Below are 20,713 nucleotides of genomic sequence, written 5' to 3'. Positions count from 1 at the left end.
TCTTGCTCGGTCTCACGAGGGTCTCGGTCTCGGTCTCGGTCTCGCGCCCCTACCACCCTAAACACTTGAACGAGATGATGCTTGGGAGTAGGAAAGTCAACAAAAGTCTCATTTTTGACTTATTAAGTCAAATCACACAAGGCTGGGTGTTTATGGGAATCCTTTCATACCAATCAACCCTCCTCTACCGCCCTTCAACACATGCGTCCTGTTCACACACACACAAACCCCATTGATCTTCACCATGTCTGGACTACCACACGCATATGCTAATCCGTACGAGGAGCATTACGGCGATCATTACGCCCGACAAGAGGGTGCTGACCGTTTCGACCAAGACACCTCTTATGTACGAGAGGGATATTATCGTCACGATTCCGCATCTAATTATGATTTCCAGTAAGTGCGACGTGGCGTTGAGAGTGGCGGTAGAGTTAATAAGAGAAAGTAGTGATGGTTTTGAAACTGACGGCAATCATTCGTACCGTGAGACGCCTGCTCGTTATGGTGACCATGATTCGGGCTCTTATTTCTGGCAGGATGGGCAAACCCACCCGTATGGCCGTGGCGAGAACAACGGCTGGAACGATGACTACGGATTAAGAGACGACGCGGGCCAATACTCAGCAACATCGTCCGAAGTCTTCTTTGGCGCCGATGACCCGGCCGCATACGACCGAGAAGATATCGACTACCCGCCCGTGGTGCACCCATCACCAGCCCCGTATCCTGCTTGGGCGTCTGACGCTCGACGGCCACTGACTCCCGAGGAAATTGAGGAAATCTTTCTCCAATTGACCGACAAGTTTGGCTTTCAACGGGAGAGCATGCGAAACATGTTCGACCACCTTATGATACTACTTGATTCCAGAGCCTCACGGATGCCGGCGGAAAAGGCACTCGTTTCTCTGCATGCAGACTATATTGGTGGTCGCAACGCCAATTATCGAACATGGTATTTTGCCGCATATTTCGACCTTGAGGCTGAAGACGGAACCTCGAGCCCTGGAAATACCACATACGCAGATGGGCACACCGACAGTGCAGGCGTCGCAAACTCAGAAGAAGCACAAGGAGGAGATGATTTTCAGCTCGCCGAAGAGCGTTGGCAAAGACGAATGCAGAACATGTCACCCCAGGAGCGCGTCCGCCAGCTTGCCCTCTATCTCCTTTGTTGGGGAGAAGCAAACCAAGTTCGGTTCATGCCGGAATGCCTGTGTTTCATTTTCAAATGCGCCGAGGATTTCCTTGCCGCACAGTCAAGCAACGATACTCACGCCGAAGAGCTGTCCTTTCTCGACCACCTCATCACTCCTATCTACCGCTTCCTTCGAGATCAAGGCTATGAGATCCGCGATGGAGTCTACGTCCGCCGCGAGCGAGATCATGACAAGGTCGTGGGCTACGATGATTGTAACCAGTTATTTTGGTATTCTGAGGGAATGCGTCGTATTGTTCTCAACGACAAGACTAAACTCATCGATATTCCTACCTCGCAGCGCCTGGTCCGATTCAAGGATATCAACTGGGGCAAGTCATTCTTCAAAACATATAAAGAATCACGGTCATTGCTACACCTACTTGTCAATTTCAACCGCATCTGGATCATCCATTTGACCATCTTTTGGTTTTACACTGCTTTCAACGTTCCGACTCTGATCGTTGGCCCAAGCTACGAGCAGCAGGTGAACCAATCACCCACTAATGCCAAACAGCTCTCTGCTGTCGGGTTTGGCGGTGCCATCGCGCCTTTTCTGCAACTTGTTGCCACAATCGCTGAGTGGGTGTATGTCCCGCGACGATGGCCTGGAGCAGAACCCATTGGCGTAAAGATGGTCTTGCTGCTGGTTGCCCTTATCTTCAATGTCGCCCCTAGTGTCAAGATATTCTTCTTTCCTGGCCCGAAGAAGCTTGATGATTATCTTGCCATGGGCCACGTTGCTCTCGCCACACAGCTCTTTGCCTTCCTCGCAATCATGCCCTCTGGAAACCTGTTTGGCAGCTTCTTCAAGAAGAAGTCCCGTCGTGCCACAGCAAGTGAAGTATTCACAGCGAAATACCCATCACTTCATGGGAACAACAGAGTGTTTTCATACCTGTTCTGGACACTTGTCTTTGGTGCCAAGTTCGGCGAGTCCTATGTCTTTCTCGCACTCTCCTTCCGAGATCCAGTACGGTATCTGTCCATCATGAACGTGAACAGCTGCCAGGGAGACAAGCTTTTCGGAGCAATTCTATGCAGACAACAACCAACAATACTCCTCATTCTCATGATGATGACGGACCTGATTTTCTTCTTCCTCGACACATACCTCTGGTACGTTCTGGTTAACACCGTCTGTTCGATACTGAGGTCATTCTACATTGGCTCCTCAATCTGGACTCCCTGGCGGAACATCTTTTATCGACTACCCAAGCGAATCTATTCCAAGATTCTTGCCACAGGAGAGATGGAGATCAAATATAAACCAAAAGTCCTTGTGTCCCAGGTGTGGAATGCGATCATTATCTCAATGTATCGCGAGCATCTATTATCGATCGAGCATGTCCAAAAGCTCCTATATCACCAAGTGCCATCAGACGAGATCGGGAAGAGAACGTTGCGAGCTCCCACGTTTTTCGTTGCCCAAGGTGACCATTGGTTTGACAGCCAATACTTTCCCAAGAATGGCGAAGCTGAACGTCGGATTTCCTTCTTTGCCCAATCTCTCTCCACGCCTATCCCTGAGCCTATGGCCGTCGATAATATGCCTACCTTTACGGTCATGATCCCGCATTATTCTGAGAAGATCTTATTCTCACTGCGAGAAATCATTCGCGAAGAGGATCAATACTCGCGTCTGACAATGCTTGAATATTTGAAACAGCTACATCCTCACGAATGGTCTTGTTTCGTTAGAGACACAAAGGCTCTTGCTGGTGAAGATGAGTCGCCTCACGACTCTGATTCGGAAGCGACTGGTCAGAACCAAATGGACCGCAAAGTTCAAGATCTTCCTTTCTACTTCATTGGATTCAAATCCTCGGCTCCAGAATACGCACTAAGAACCCGTATCTGGGCTTCACTTCGGTCTCAAACCCTCTATCGAACGGTTTCAGGGTTCATGAATTACGCTCGGGCCCTCAAGTTGCTGTATCGGGTAGAGAACCCGGAGGTGGTACAGCTCTTCAGACAGCATCCCGAGAAGCTTGAACTTGAGCTTGAACGGATGGCGAGGCGTAAGTTTCGCATGGTAGTGGCAATGCAAAGGTATGCCAAATTCAAGCAAGAAGAGCAAGAAAATGTCGAGTTCTTGTTGCGAGCCTATCCAGATCTCCAGATTGCGTATCTTGATGAAGAGGCTCCTGATGAGGGTGGTGAGCCTCGTGTCTATTCGTCCCTCATCGACGGGCACTCCGAGGTGTTGGAAAATGGCTTGAGGCGCCCGAAGTTCAGGATCCAACTCTCAGGCAATCCCATCTTGGGCGATGGCAAATCTGATAATCAGAACCATGCACTCATTTTCTATCGCGGCGAGTATATTCAGCTCATTGATGCGAATCAAGACAACTACTTGGAGGAATGCCTCAAGATACGGGGCGTCCTTGCGGAATTTGACGAAATGAATATTGTCTCTGGCTATGGCGATGATCCCAAGGACAACTCTTCTGAGCCAATTGCCATTCTGGGTACGCGAGAGTACATCTTTTCTGAGAATGTTGGAATCCTGGGCGACATCGCCGCCGGCAAGGAGCAAACCTTTGGCACTCTTTTTGCTCGTACCTTGGCCCAGCTGGGAGGAAAGCTTCACTATGGTCACCCTGACTTCCTTAACGGAATCTTCATGACAACTCGCGGCGGCGTCTCCAAGGCTCAAAAAGGCCTTCATCTCAATGAGGACATCTATGCCGGGATGAATGCCATCATGCGAGGCGGCCGTATCAAGCATTGTGAATTTTATCAATGCGGAAAAGGCAGAGATCTCGGGTTTGGCTCCATTCTCAACTTCGTCACCAAGATTGGAACAGGCATGGGCGAGCAAATGCTCTCAAGGGAATATTTTTACCTTGGAACAAAGCTTCCGCTTGACCGATTCTTATCCTTCTACTACGCTCATCCTGGATTTCACATCAACAACATGTTCATCATGGCTTCGGTCTACATGTTCCTCATCAGCCTCCTAAACCTTGGCTCACTTCGACACGAAACCATCAGTTGCGACTACAATCGGGATGTTCCAATCACGGACCCGTTGTTTCCTACCGGTTGTGTCAATACTGACGCTCTGATGGATTGGGTCTACCGCTCCATCCTTTCTATTTTCTTTGTGTTCCTCATGTCATTTATCCCCTTGACCGTGCAAGGACTGACGGAGTCTGATCCCTGGAGAGCGGCCTTGCGATTTATCAAACACGTCGCCTCATTGTCTCCATTCTTCGAGGTATTCGTGTGTCAGGTATATGCCAACTCTGTTCAACAGAATCTCTCATTCGGAGGAGCCAGGTATATCGGAACAGGTCGAGGGTTTGCTACGGCGCGTATCCCGTTCAGTGTCCTCTACGCACGATTTGCTGGTCCATCCCTCTACTTCGGTGGCCGGTTGCTTCTCCTTCTTTTATTTGCAACGCTCACTGTTTGGCAAGCCGGGTTAACTTGGTTCTGGGTAACCACTTTTGGCCTAATCTTTTCACCTTTTCTCTATAACCCTCATCAGTTTGCATGGGACGACTTTTTCATCGACTATCGCGAGTTTCTTCGATGGCTCTTCCGAGGGCATGCTCGTTTTCATGGCTCGTCATGGATCACCTACTGCCGCCTGGCACGTACTCGGATTACCGGTTTCAAGAAGAAGAATCTTGGAGATCCATCTTCTCGGCTTTCTGGGGATGCCTCGCGCGCTTCACTAGGCTCAGTACTCTTTGGTGAGATTTTCCTCCCGCTGCTTTCGGTCATCATGGCCACGCTTCCATATCTCTACATCAACGCGCAGACCGGCGTGCTTGTGAAGAACAACCGTGGCGAAAAGGTTGAGCCTACAGATTCTCTCATTCGCCTTTCTATCATTGCATTTGCACCAATGGCCATCAATTCTGCTACCTTGGCCGTAATGCTAAGTCTGAGTTGTCTCACGGGACCTCTGCTCAGTCTTTGTTGTACGCAATTCGGCAGAGTGCTGGCTTCCATCACATATGGAATCTCTGTCATTGCACTGATTATTTCCTTTGAGGCAATGCTCTTCTTCGAAGGGTTCAACTTTACCAGAGCCCTTGCTGGCATGATTGCCGTCGTTTCTTTGCAGATCCTACTCTGCAAGATCATCATCTCGACGACATTAACCAGGGAGTTCAAAACCGCTTCGTCCAGTACTGCCTTCTGGACAGGGCATTGGTACTCGCTGGGTCGCCATTCTATCACAGCACCATTCCGAGAGATCGTCTGCAAGATTACAGAGTTGAGTATGTTCTCTGCTGACTTTCTGTTTGGGCATTTGCTTCTTTTCGCAATGTTGCCAGTTCTTCTCATCCCGAAGATTGACAAAGTGCACACGACAATGCTGTTTTGGCTTCTTCCAAGGTCAGCTTTTATTTCGCCTTATCTGAATGGGCGTTGAGGCTAACATTCTATCATAGTCAACAGATACGAGAGCCAATCTACTCCATGAAGCAGTCAAAGCTTAGGCGACGTCGGGTGGTCAGGTTTGCAGTTGTTTACTTTACCATGCTGCTTGTGGCTGTGGGATTGATCCTCGCACCTCTGCTTGCGGGCAAGTACATTCCCTCTAGTGTGTCTGATATTTTTGCAGACCTGGCAGGATTTCATTTACTGCAGCCATCTGGCCAGGATCGTGATAATACAAATGGGACGCAACAGACTGGGACTGGAATGCCTGGCTATACTGGAGCAGGTTTGGACTCTTCTCCTTCATGGTCTGGAGGTATAGCAACTACCACTCAGTAGCATGCTTTAGTGGTTTCTCCTTACCAATTCGATCATACCCATGGGAGTTTCCACCAACGTTTCATCGTAAGCTACCATAAGACTAAAGCGAGTGCCAATCTCCCGTCCACGGTCAACTCAATTGTTTTGTCTCCTTCTCGCGAACCACTGCTTCAAGCTCAGGCTTATACAAGAGTCAAAGCTTCAAGCGGAACCAAGTCACGAGGTACTCTTTCTTCCAGCCGGGAAGGATTTCATAATTTTGACATATTTTGTCTCTCCAGAGCTTGGAATGATGGTGGAGGGCTAGAAACGTGCAACTATGTCTCGCATCTGGCAGTCTCCCCTACTTTGAGCACTATTCGCTTCTTGACTCTGCTGACAGCTAGACTGTTCGTTGAGAGAAGTGCTACGCCCCCGTAGCGATGCAACTATATCGTATTACACCGAGGGTACCGAACTTTTGACAAGCCGAGCAGATTGACGATCTGTTCAGCTACAGCTGTATGAACACAACGTTTATTCCTTATCCTGATTTATTCTATAGCGGACACGGTTTCAAGGTCAAGTTATGTCTTGCAACCCCCACCTTGCCAAAGATTAAAGTTACTAGTTATATTCGCTCTAACTTGTTTTATAATATCTATAATTTCTCCTTGATATAAGTAGGAAAGTGATCTTACCTTTATAATAACGTACTTAATAAGCGAGTGTCACAAACAAGCGAGTGTTATAATTTACCCTATAGTATAATTTACTCCTTAAAGAGAATTACCTTAAAAAATTCTAATAAATTTAACTTAATCTTAATAAGTCTATAAATTTAGATATAAATTATTTATAATATAAAGAATTATATATATTTTTTTAGAACTTTTAAAAAAATTCCTTATAGGGTAGTTTAAAAAAAAGTATATTCGCACTATATAAATAGCTATTTCTCTATAAAGGAAATTTTTTAAAAATCTATAAAAATTATTTTTATATTTTATATTAAGTTAGATTTATAGAAATACTCTTTTTAATTTTATAGCTATTTTATAGTAGTTTTTAGAAACTTAATATTAGCTATTTTTAGGTGCATAGTATTAAACCCATATTTAGTGAATTACTTAATTAAACCTATCTCTATAACTCTTACCCCTCTTTTAAGCTAATACCTCCCTATTATAGGTCTCTTAGGGGAGTAAGAGACCTAAGTATCGCTAAAAGTGGTTAGATAAGGGCTAGTTCTAGTAGCTAAAAGGTTATAATAAATATAAGTCATAAGTATAAAGAAGGTATATTAAAGATAATCTAAAACTAAGTTAATTTTATCTAAAAGCTATTAAATCTAATTATTATAAAGCTAGATTTATTATATAGGGGACTTATATAACTAAGGCATATAATAATTACTAAGGTCCCTAAAAGCTCTATTATCCTAATAGAGTCTAAATCTATGCTCTCCTTATCTTTGTTTTCTTAGATCTAATAGTAATTAATCTTAAAATAATATTTTAAGTATTTCCTTAAACTTTATAATTCTATCTATTTATTATCTAAAAACTTCTTATTATTTAACCTTTTTATCTTTTTTCTTAATTCCTTTTAAATATTACCTTTCTTATCTTATTTTATATTAAATAAGTTTTAATCTTAGCTAAGTCTATTATTCTTATATTTATTATAAATATTATTTAACTTAGCGGTTTTATTAATATACTTCTTAGTAAGTTTAATAAGTAATTAGCTAAAAGAAAAGGCCTTTATAATACCTTCGCGAGCGCTTATAATATTATAAGTAGCTAAGTTTAATATAGCTAAGGTAGCCTACTTATTAATTAGATCCTTTATAATTAGGGTTAATTTTAGTTTATAAATTAAGGTAATTAATTACTTAATAATAAGTTACTTTTTAATTTTAATAGCTATTATTTTTATAATTATAGTATTAAGTCTCTTTAATATCTTATTAAATTTATTAATTAACTTTTTTATTTCTTTATAAAGGCTAATTTAAATAGCTTAATTATTAAGTTCTTTATTATAATATCTAATTTCTTTATTAAATATATTAACCTTATTTATTAATTTCTTTTATATATTATTTATTTAATATACATTTATAATTATTTAATTATAGAGTTTAATTATATTTACTTTAATATTATTAACTTTATTCGCGATAATAATTAAAGTAATAATAATATTAATAATAATTATAAATATATTATTATTAATTCTAACTTATTTATTATTAGTTCTAGTATTAAGGTATCCCTTAATCTCTATTATCTAAGAATATTATATAATTTAGAGATACCCCGTAATAATTATATTAATAGCACTATAAGGATTAATATAATATAAGAGTATAAGTTTAGCGCGGTTAAGGAGGAATTTAATATATTATTTCTTATTACCCTAGTTATATCTATATCTACTATAAAGGTAAGCCTTTATAGTATCTTAAATATAGTTTTTAATCTTATAGATTATATTAAATTTACCCTTAGTCTTATTATACTTATTTTTAATAAGCTTTTTTCTTTTTTTAATAAGATAAATTATAAGAGTATTAATATTAATTACTTTTTTATTAAGATTATTATTTTTATTATTAATATAATACCTATAAATTATATATTTAAGGCAAAGATATATCTTATAGTTTATATAGTTAGCTTTAATTAAGGGGTAATACAAATTAAGTTTTTTTTTAGTCTTATATTCTAAGTAGGTTAATTAGAATTTAATATTAAGGAATTAAATTATATTTTATTAAACCTAAGTCTTTTTTATAATAAATCCTTTAATTAGCCTATTATATTTATAATTAATATAAGATTTATCTTAAATAAATTTATCTTTCTTATTATTATTAATAGAGGCGCGGCTATTTATTAGCTTATTAATTTTATTTTAATATTAGTAATAAGATATATCTCTAATACTATATAAGGGCGCGCTAAAGAGTATATATTTATTACCTTTTTTAATAAGGTAAGGAGGCTTAATCTCTTTAAGGTCTAACTTGCGATTATAATTAGATTTATTTATAGCGGTATTAAGTTCCTCTTAATTAGTATTAGCGCTATTTCTATTAAAAAGGTTACTAAAATTAAGCCTATTTTTAATTATAGTAATAATACCGCCTAGGTTAATATTATCTTATATAATATTATCTTATATAGTATTAGCTTTAGCTATAATAGTTATAAGGGTTTTAATTTTACTTATCTCGTAAGTAACCTTAGGGTTAGGGATTAAAATTATTATTATACTTTATATTAAGTTTAGTGGTAACTAATTAGTTTTATAAGATATAATTATTAATATAATTAGGTTTAGTAATAGGCATTTAGGTTTATTAATAACTTATTAGTTTTAACTTTATTTAAGTAATTTAATAATTATTAAGGTAATATAAAATAAAAAATTAATAAAACTTTTATAAGGCTAAGAGGATTTATATAATTATTTTTCTTTAATAAATTTAATTATATTTATTAATAAATTTAGGTTTATTTTTTTATTTATTTTTATAATTAATATGATTTATCCCTTGCATTAAGTATTCTAAGTTTATTTTATTTATATAAGTATTAGTTTTTACTTATTTATTTTTAAAGATAGGGTTTAATTTATTTTTATTCTTTAAGGTAATAATATTAATTATTACTTTTAGCCTAAATATTAATATATTTAAAAAAGAGGTAATTAATAATAAAAGGGAAAAAAATAAATAATTAATAATAAAAAAAATTATTTTATTAATAAGTTATAATTTTATACCCTTTACTTATTATTAGATTTAGGGGTATTTATTTCTTATTTTTTATTTAATTTAAAGGATTTAAATATATTTTTTTTCTTTTTTTTAAATTTAAGCTCTTCGTTTATTAAGTTTATTTTTTTTTATGCTTTAATTATATTTCTTATAGTATTCTAGAGTTTAAGTTTAGCTATTTAATTATTATCTTTTATTATAAAGCCTATTTATTTAATTAATAAGTTTTAATAAGGCCTTTTATTCTTTTATTAGATTTATTATTATATAATCCTTTTTACCTCTTAATAATTTATAACCTCCTTATTATTAATTACTATAAGAGCTAATAATAGAATTATATATTAATATAAGTCTTCCCCTTATATTAATTTCTATAAGTATATAATTAATACTATTAGATAAATTCTCTAATATTTTAAGAAATTAAGCTTAAAAGCCTATAATCTAATTTTATAAATAACCTTATAAGGTCTAGCTCTTATAAGTAATTACTTCTTTTTTAATTAGCTAGGGAGATAATATCTCTTATATAATTATAAATAAATTATATTACCTTCCTTAATATTAATTTCCTTATATTTTATATTATATTAGATCTTAGCTAGGGATACTAAGATATTAATAAGGAATTTTATTTCTTTATAATAAATCTTATATAGTGCTTTTAATACTTAAGTATTAACTTCCTTATCTTTAATCTTAGAATTAGCCGCGAGATTAATAAGTCCTTAAGGATAAAAATTATAAATTAAATTATTAAGTGCCTTTTTAATTATATTTAATATAATATTATTAAGGTTATATTATAATAATAATAATAAAATTAGCTATAAGGTATTTAGATTTATTATTATATAATATTTAATTATAGTTTTTATTATTTAGTTTTTTTTTTTAGAGATTTTATTAGTTTATAAATAATAAGTAGCTAATATAAGAAAGTTAACTCTTAGAAAGCTAAATATAGCTCTTTAGATCTAAGATATAAATTTTAAGTCTTTATTATTAATAATTTATATTAAGATATCTTAGTTAAGTATAAATAATATCTAAATAAATATTATTATTTAATTTTCTATTATATATAATATATACCTTATTAATAATATTTTTTTTTTTAAGAAAATATAATTAATAGTTACTAAGTAATTAAATTTATTTAATTTAGTAATAAATTATATTATTCTTATAGTAAATACCTCTAATAAGTTTATAATAAAGTTAAGAGCTATTATATAAAATAATCGCGGTATTACTATAATTAATTATAACTCCCTTTAAGTTAGCTTTTAGCTTATTAAATTCTTATAATATATTAAGTAAAAAGCAATATAACTATAAATTATTTTTAATATCTAATAAAAGTAAATAATATTTAGTTCTTCTTATATATAATTAATTTTAAAGTAATACTTATTATTATAAATAATTTTAAGAATTAATTTAATAAGTAATTATAAGATATAAAGCCTTTTTTTCTTTTTATATCTAATATAATATAAGAGCTCTTTAATTAATTCCTAAGGTTAAAAAGGGATTAGTTTTAATTATTAGTTTTAATATTCTTAGCCTTAGATATCTATAATATAATCTTATATATAACTTAGCTTAAAGTTCTTATTATAGCCTTTTATAATTTATTAATAAAATTTAAAGGTAATTTTAATTTATATTAATCTTATTTCCGCTAAGGCTATTATAAAATTAAGTTTATTAAAGCTACTTTTAGTAGCTCTTCTTATTAGGTAATTTTTAACTAATAGTCTTAAGAGTATATTTAAAATTATATTAAGTGCGCCTAATATATAAAAGATTTATAATTTAAATTAAGATAAGTAATTAGCGGCTTTAATAAGCTTTAAGTTAGCTTTATTAAAATTTATAATTTTTAATAAGGTATATATAATAATGCCCCTAGTCGCTATATAGTTTATAATAATATTTACTAAGTAGCGGCTAGATTATATTAGCTTTTTTATTTTTTAAATTACTTATATTAAGGCGATAATTTTAGCTTTTATTAATTTATATCTAGTTTCTATAGTAAAGGTTAAATAAAAGAAAAAACTAATAAGCTTTAGCTTTTTACTTAAAATATCTTTCTTAGGAATTACTTTTTTATTTTATTTCTCTTTAATTTAAAAAATAAATAAGCTAAATCTATTCTTATAGGCATTAATCTTAAAGAAAAGTAGTTTTATAAGGTTATAATATTAAAATATAAATTACTCTATAAGGAATTATTATATCTTATTAAATATAATCTTTTTTTTTTATAGGGGTAAAAGTAATTATAAAAGCTTTTAATCTCTTAATTAGTTTTAATGCCCTAGTTAATAACTTTAATATAGCCTTAGCTTTATATAATAATTATATCTTTTATTTAAGAAGGGGTTATATTTATATATTATATTATAATATCTCTTTCTATAGGTATCTAGCTATTTTAATATAAGTTTTAAAAGCAGCGAGGTTAATTAGGTATATTATCTTAGCAAAGGTATTAAGTTAGTCTTATATTCTATAGAGATTATTACTATTAATTATATATCTTAGTAACTTTATAGTATTATAGCCTATAAAAGACTTATTAATAGCAATCTTTAGTTAATTCTTATTAAATAGCTTTAATATTACTTCTAGGTATTTAAGATATTCCTTAAATATATTAGAAAAAACTATTATATTATTAATATAAACCCTTATAAAGGCATAATACTTTAAGAATATATTATTTATAAAATATTATTTAATAATAAGAGAGTTCTTAAATCTTATTAAGGCTATATTAGAAACTTCTAGGCTATAATTAAATATAATTATTATCTAATTATAATATATATTATAGATTAATAATTAATAAAAGAATTTAATTTTATTAAATATTAAGAAATATTTCTTACCTCTTATATTTATTATAATATCTTCTTAATTTAATAAGGGATATATATTTAAGACTATAATATTACTTAGAGGGCATAGGTTAATAATAATTTTACTTTTTTTCTTATTATTTATAACCCTTTAGATAATAAAAGCTAGGTATATAATAAGAGTTAGCTTATCTAAATAATATATCTTTTTAGTAGCATATAGCTTCTTATAAACTTTATCTAAGAATTATCTATTTTTAATCCCTATAGGGTAGGCTTTAATAATCCTCTTTTAGTTTTATTAATTATTTATTAAGTTAATTCTTATCTTTTTTTTTTTAAGCATAAAGATAATACTTTTTTCTTTATAGATATTATATTTATTAATTAGCCTGAGAAGCTTTATTATTTATTTCTTATTAAGGTTAATTACTTTAATACTAAATTTATTTTTTATTAAGAAAATATCTTTAAGCTAATTAATATTATAATTAAGAAGTTTAATATTAATATACTTTAAGTTATCTTTAGCTACTTTTTTTAAGGTCTTAGGGAATTACTTTAATAATATCTTAATTATTAATAAGTTCTTAACTTCTATTCTTAGCTAAAGGTCTCTATTAATTATCTTATAAAAGTCTATTAATTTAAAGAGGCTAATAATAAAATTTATAATTTTATTACCCTTATAGTTTTTAATATAATTAATATATTACCTTTAATAAATCTAAATATCCTTTATATTAGGGTTATAAAAAATAATTATTTTTAAGGTATTTTTATTAATTATATTATTAAAAAAGTATATATCTTTCCCTTAAAAGTAAAAGGCCTTATTTTTTCCTTTTAATTTATATATTTTTAATAAGTTTTTATAAGTAATTAAGATAAAGGTAATTTCGCTTTTCTTAATAATTACTATATATATACTTTTAATAGCTCTAATAAAAGGTAAAACCCTTTTTCTAAAGATTTCTCCTTAAATAATTATATTATATATTAATCTAAATAAAATGCTTAAGTTAATAAAATTAATTTTTTCCCTATACTTATATAAGAACTTAGTTCTTAGTAATAGGTAGGGAATAAATTAATTAATAATATCTATTATAACTATAAAGTAAGCCTTAGCTTTTATCTCTTATATAATTCTAGAAAAATAAAAGTTAAAAGTAATAGATTTTATAATATTTATAACTTTATTAATTCTACTAAGTATTTTTAGTTTTTAGTTTTTTTAAATTACTTTTTTATTATATTTTATAAGCTATCCCTTATTAATTATAATAGCTAATATTCTAAAATTATAATAAATCTATTAAATTTTAATATCTTTTATTTTTTTAAAAGTAAAGGGAATCTAGAGGTAAATTCGTATTTTTTCTTTAAGTTAGTTATTAAAGTTAAGTTTACCTATAGCCTTAATAATTTAACTATTATTAAAAATAAAATTAACTTAGCTTTTTCTTTTTTATTTTATAGCTAAGTAGGTATTTTTATTATTACTTATAATTTTAGCATAGTAGGCTATGCTCTTATTACTTTTATCTAGCCCTTCTTTGCTTTAAGAGTTATCTTTTATATACTCTTTTAGGTTTATCTTAATTTTAGTTTTTATAACTCTAATATTATTTATCTTAGCTAATACTTTAGGATTATTAGTAACTTAAATTAAGGTTTCTTTAGCTAAGTCCTTTTTACTTTTAATCCCTTTTTTCCTAAGGTAAAGTCTCTTTTTATTATTTTAATTTCGCCTCTAGAGACTTATCTTAGTATTCCTTTAAGGGTTCTTAATTATTTCTTTAAGCCTAATCGCTTTATTAGTTTTATATTTTTTATTATTAATTTAAGTTATTTAAATATTATAATTAGAGCTAATTATTATATATATTATCCCTAATCTCTCGCGGTTTTTAGCTATATAATAAGTAATTTTAGTCTCTATAGCCTTAATTTTATAGTTAATTATTACCCTATAATACTAAGTCTTCTTAATTAAATTCTTTTTTACTTTTTTTTTAGTAATATAAGTATATTTTTTATTAAAATAAGGCTTTTTTCCTTTAGTTTTACTTTTCTTAGAGCATAATATTTTTAGTTTTTTATATAAGGTTTTTTTCTTATTATTTATTATATTAATATATTTTAATCTTTTATTAGTCCTATTTAATAGCCTATAGAGTTAATATAATTTAAGGTAAAGTTTAATATAAAAGTAAATATATAATTTAAGATTAATAGCTCTTTTAATAACTCTAGATATATTAAATACCCTTATAGAGAAATCCCTTAGTAATTAATTATTTTTAATATCCTTAAGGTTAAAATAGGCTTAATTTAATTATTTTAATACTTCTTAGAGTTTTATATTAAATTTAATTTTTATTATATTAAGAAAGGTATTAATAAAAATAATATAACTTTACTTTTTCTTATTATTAAGTAGTCTTTATTATTATATTAATATATTACCTCTTATAAGCCTTTATATATTTTCCTTAATAAATATAACTTATTATAAGTTATTTCTTTTTATATAGGATTAAACTAAGTCTACCTATAAATAAGTATTAATAAAGATAATAGTAATCTTATTATAAAATATTTTAACTAAGGGGCATTTAGATTTACCCTTTAGTAATATATTTAGCTAGAATAGACTAATATCTATAAGCTTAAAGCTAATATTATTATTTCTCTTACCCCTTTATTATCCCTAGCCTATATATATTATTCCTATAGGGATTAGTCCTAGTATAAATAAAGCTAATTATTCTCGCGGCGGTTTTATTACCTAGGGTTATTTATTTTAGGCTAGCTATAATAATTAATGCCTTTCTTATAATAATTCTTAATAAGGTAATATTAAGGCTATTATTATATATAAGGTATATTATAGTTTAGGCGGTTATATAGTTTAAAATATTAGGTATAATACTTATAGGTAAGGCCTATTTTAGTCTTATTATTATCCTTAATTATTAAATTATAGTAATATTAATAATAATAAAGCTAAATATTATGCTCTTTAGAGAGGTCTTAATATTTATAGTTATAGTAATAGATTTTATATTAGCTATAAAAAAGCTAAGTAATATTATATTATAGCTAAGTTTACTTATAGACTAGTTAGTTTTATACTTTTAAGCTTAAGTCTATAGCTCTACTTAATTAGTTTAAGTATATAATAGGCTATTAAAAAGCGCTAATAAGTATTTATTTCTTTTTTTATTTTATTTAGAATTAGGGTTTATTTAATTATATTATAAGATTTTTATAATCTTATTCTTATTTAGTTTATTACCCCTAATTAGGATTAGGCTATATAGCCCCCTTAGTTTAAATATAGCTAATTTATAATAAATATTATATCTAAAAGAGTTAAATCTAGGTTTAGTTATAGCCTTTATTAATTATATAATTAATAAATATTAATTTAATTTTATTTCTTTAATATTAAGTTTAATAAGGAATAAAGAGCTAATATATTCTTTGCGGTAAAGAATTTAGTATTAAGAGTATTAAGGCTATAGCTTTATATTAGGTTTAATAATATTAATTAATTTAGGGTCTTTTATTTCCTTAGTGATAAAGGTATTATTAATTCCCTAGACTTTTCTCTTTCTTAAGAGGGTATTAGATTTAATAGTCTTATCGTCGTTTCTAATAGCTTAAGGGTTATATTTACTAATAAAGCATAAACTAAGAGTTTATTATCTAATAATAAAGCTTTCTTATTTTTAGCTTTCTTAATAATCTTTTTAGCCTTTTCTTAGGCTATATTAGCGAGATATAAGTCTATAGCATTTTAGTAATATAAAGGTAATTTAGTAATTAATATTATATCTCTATAAAAGGTATTAGATTTATTTATTTTTTAGTAAGAAAGCTCTATAAGGTCCTTAAGTATTATTAACTTAGCGAGGATCTATTATTAATATTTAAAAGTTAGGTTTTATAAAAAAAACGCCTATATTTAATATAGGTAGCTAAAGTTAGCCTCTATAAGCTTTATTTTTACTAGGGCTCTAATAATAATTTAATATAATACTTATTTAAAAAGGTTTTACCTTAATAAGCTTAGAGTTATTATAGAGGTTATCAGATTTATTTAGCTCAGCACGGGGGATAAAAGTATAATATATATTAGTTTTAAGAAGAAAAATATTAAGGCTTTCTCTTAATACTTTATTTATTTTAAATACTAACTTTATTAAATAAAGCATAGGTTAAGTTAAAAAAAGCATTAATTACTATTAATTATTATAGGTCTCTTAGGGGAGTAAAAAACCTAAGTATTATTAAAAGTAGTTAAATAAGGGCTAGTTCTAATAGCTAGAAGGTTATAATAAATATAAGTTATAAGTATAAAGAAGGTATATTAAAGATAATCTAAAACTAAGTTAATTTTATCTAAAAGCTACTAAATCTAATTATTATAGAGCTAGATTTATTACGTGGGGGACCTATGTGACTAGGGTATGTAATACTCCCGCTATTCCTATTTAAAGGGTACTATTTCACATAACCTTATCTTAACTAATTCTATAGTTTATTTTACTAAGACGTAATATAAAACCCTCTATATATACTTATATATATATAATAACTTTAGTTTAATATACCCCCTTAGAGTAAAAAGCTTTTAATACTTTAAATAATAATTATAGTCCTTTATATTATATTTAATATCCTTTAAGTAGTTTTTTTTATAAATTTTCTTATTTATAAGGTATTTTTATTTAATATATATTATTATATTATTTAAAATTATAACTAAAGAAAGAAATATTTATTTAGCTAAATAAAAGTCTTTTTCTTTTTTAATTAATTATAAATAGCTTTAAAGTTATAAAATAAAAGGGGAAATATTTATTTAGATAAATAAAAAAGCCTATAAGTCTTAAGATTTACTAAAACTTAAAGATAACTATATTAAATAATAAGTTAAAAAAAGAGTATTATATATTATAATTAATAAAGAGATATATAACCTTATAAAATAAAAAAAGTAGCTTATATAATATACTACTTAATAATTAAATTATTATTATAAAATATATAAAATATAATACTTAAGAAATTATATAAAGTAATAAAAAGATAATATATAAAATAAAATAATATATAAATAAATATATTAGATTACGTATTATCTTAGAAATATAAAGGCTTAGTAATAATATAATACTATAAATTAAGAGAATTAAACTATTAAGTATTTTATTATAAATTAATAATAGCTAAATAATAAATAAATAAATAAAAATAAACTTAAATAAGAATATTAAGAGTAATAAGATTATAAATTTTAATTAACTCTTATAATATATATTTAATAATCTTTAAAGAATAAATAATTTTATTAAAAGAGTTAAAGTAATTAATAATATTTTTTTAACCTAAATTATAAATACTAAGGGCCTTAATAATATATTAAGTCCTAATAAAAATAAAAATATTATTTTTAGACTTTATTCTACTTAAAATAGGGATTAAAGTATCTTAGTTAATATCTTAATAATTTTAATAATAAAGGCTCTATGCCTAAGGCCTAAGGTCTTAATAGGCCTAAATTAATAAGGTTTATCTATATAATTATTAATAGCATTAATAATACGCTAAAACTAGCTCTATTTATAATAAATAGGTTATATCTTAATTAATTAAAAAGGTTAAAATCCCCTTTATATAATAGCTCTCCCCTCTAATATTAACCTTCTAATTATCCTTATAATTCTTAATTACTTAAAGAGACTAAAATTACTTTTATAATCCTTATTAAAAGAAGTTAAATTATAATTAATAATAACTAATTAGTTAATTAATTTATAATTAATTAATTAATTAATAATATATTAATAATAAGATTATAATAATTACTTTCTATAGAGACCTTTAATTAAATAATTAAAATAATGCGGCTAATACCTATTAATATAACTTCTAATATAACTAAGATAACTTTACTAAGGCGATCTATAAGCTTCATAAAGGCATTAAAAGTACTTATAATAAGCTATAAAAAATAATATTATATAAAGCCTTTTAGAGTATTAAGTTAAATATAAAGCTTAATTAATTAATATAAACTTATAATTTTTAATTATAATATTTTTCTTTTTCTTAGTCTTTTTTTATTTAATTATAATATTAATAAAAGGTTTAATTTTATTAAAAAAAAGCTTTTTTTATTAAAGGCTCTTAAAAAAAAGCTAGAGAAAGGGGAAAATCTTATTAGTAGAGATATTATATTCCTTAAGGACTTATAAAGTAATAACTAATATAAAGCATAGCTTATAACCCTTATTATTAATATTAATACCTTTTATAATACTAAATAAAAAGATTAAAGAAGTCTTATAATTAGCTAGGATTTAGCTATATAGCTATAAGCGTAATTATATTAGGAAATAAAGGTTATTAGTATTATAGGTTTACTTAGAGGGATTAGTTCTTAGAGTTAGCATTAGAGTTTTATAAACCTAAAAAGTATTAATATTAGACTTAGTAGTAGATAGAGGTCTATAAGTTTAATTAATTAAACCTATTTAATTAAATATATAATATATATATCTTAGCTTATATAAATATATAAATAATAGTAATTTTAATAGTAATTTTAATAATAAAAAAATAAAAATATTAATATTATTTTTTTTATAATAAATATATTTATATATTATATATTTTAATAAAGCCTAATAATATATTATAAATAAGACTTATAATTAAGCTTTAAATTTTTAAAACTAATATTAAGATTATAATTATATTATTTTAAGATATATATATAGAAGTATTATTATTAAAATTATTATTAAAATTATTATTAAAATTATTATTATTTATATATTTATATAAGCTAAGATATATATATTATATATTTAATTAAATAAATTAAATTTATTAAATTAATTAACCTTTATTTACTATTAAAATCTAATATATATACTTTTTAAGTTTATAAAACTCTAATGTTAACTCTAAGAACTAATCTCTTTAAGTAAACCTATAATATTAATAACCTTTATTTCTTAATATAATTATACTTATAGCTATTTAAATAAATCTTAGCTAATTATAAGACTTTTTTTATTTAAGATTATAAAAAATTTTAATATTAATAATAATAATAATTATAAATTATATTTTATATTAAGTATTATTTTATAAATCCTTAAGGAATATAAAATCTCTATAAATAAGATTTATTTAGTTTTTTAATATTTTTTAAGAGCTTTTAATAAAAAAAGCTTTTTTTTTAATAAGATTTAATCTTTTATTAATATTATAATTAAATAAAAAGAAATTAAAAAAAAAATATTATAATAAAAAAATACTAATTATAAGTTTAATTTATATTAATTAGCTAAGTTTAATATTTAATCTATTATTTTAAAGGGCTGTATTTAATATTATTTTTTATAATTTAATATATATATTTATAATACTTTTATAAAGCTTATAGATTACCTTAATAAGATTATCTTAGTTATAGAAGTTATATTAATAAATATTAGCTATATTACTTTAATTATTTAATTAAAAGTCTTTATAAAAATCTATTATAATCTTATTATTAATATATTATTATTTAATTAATTAGTTATAAATTAGTTAATTAATTAATTATTATTAATTATAATTAAACTTCTTTTAATAAAAATAATAAAAGTATAATCCTTTAAGATCTTAATCTCTTTAAGTAATAAAAAATTATAAAAATAATTATAAGATTAATATTAGAGGGAAGAGCTATTATATAAAGGAATTAAATTTTAGCCTCTTTAGCTAATTAAGACATAAGTTATTTATTATAAATAATATTAATTTTAGTATATTATTAAAGCTATTAATAATTCTATAAATAAACCTTATTAATTTGCGCTTATTAAGACCTTAGGCTTTAGGTATAGAGCTCTTATTATTAAAGTTATTAAGATATTAATTAAGATACCTTAATCCCTAATTTAAATAAAATAAAGTCTAAAAATAATATATATATAAGTAAAATAAATATAATTAATATATTAAAAGGAATAAATAATAATATAAATAAAGCATATTAATTATATAATAAGGTTTTTTTATATAATTATAATAAAAATATAAAAAGAATTATTATTTTATTACTTTATGCTACCT

General features: G+C 27.2%; 1 protein-coding gene across 1 annotated transcript; it reads left to right on the top strand.

The window, feature by feature from the left end:
* Positions 1 to 244: 244 nt before the first annotated feature.
* Positions 245 to 5,938, top strand: MRS44_017439 (uncharacterized protein; the record flags this gene model as incomplete). Its single annotated transcript, XM_065617814.1, has 3 exons — positions 245 to 349; positions 405 to 5,554; positions 5,611 to 5,938. 3 exons carry the CDS (start codon positions 245 to 247, stop codon positions 5,936 to 5,938), a joined length of 5,583 nt encoding a protein of 1,860 aa, XP_065473886.1.
* Positions 5,939 to 20,713: the final 14,775 nt, after the last annotated feature.

Source organism: Fusarium solani, assembly GCF_023522795.1.
Source record: "Fusarium solani strain SB1 chromosome Unknown bctg00000013, whole genome shotgun sequence".
NCBI classification, from domain to species: Eukaryota; Fungi; Ascomycota; class Sordariomycetes; order Hypocreales; family Nectriaceae; genus Fusarium; species Fusarium solani.
This window is presented reverse-complemented; position numbering and strand designations above follow the sequence as displayed.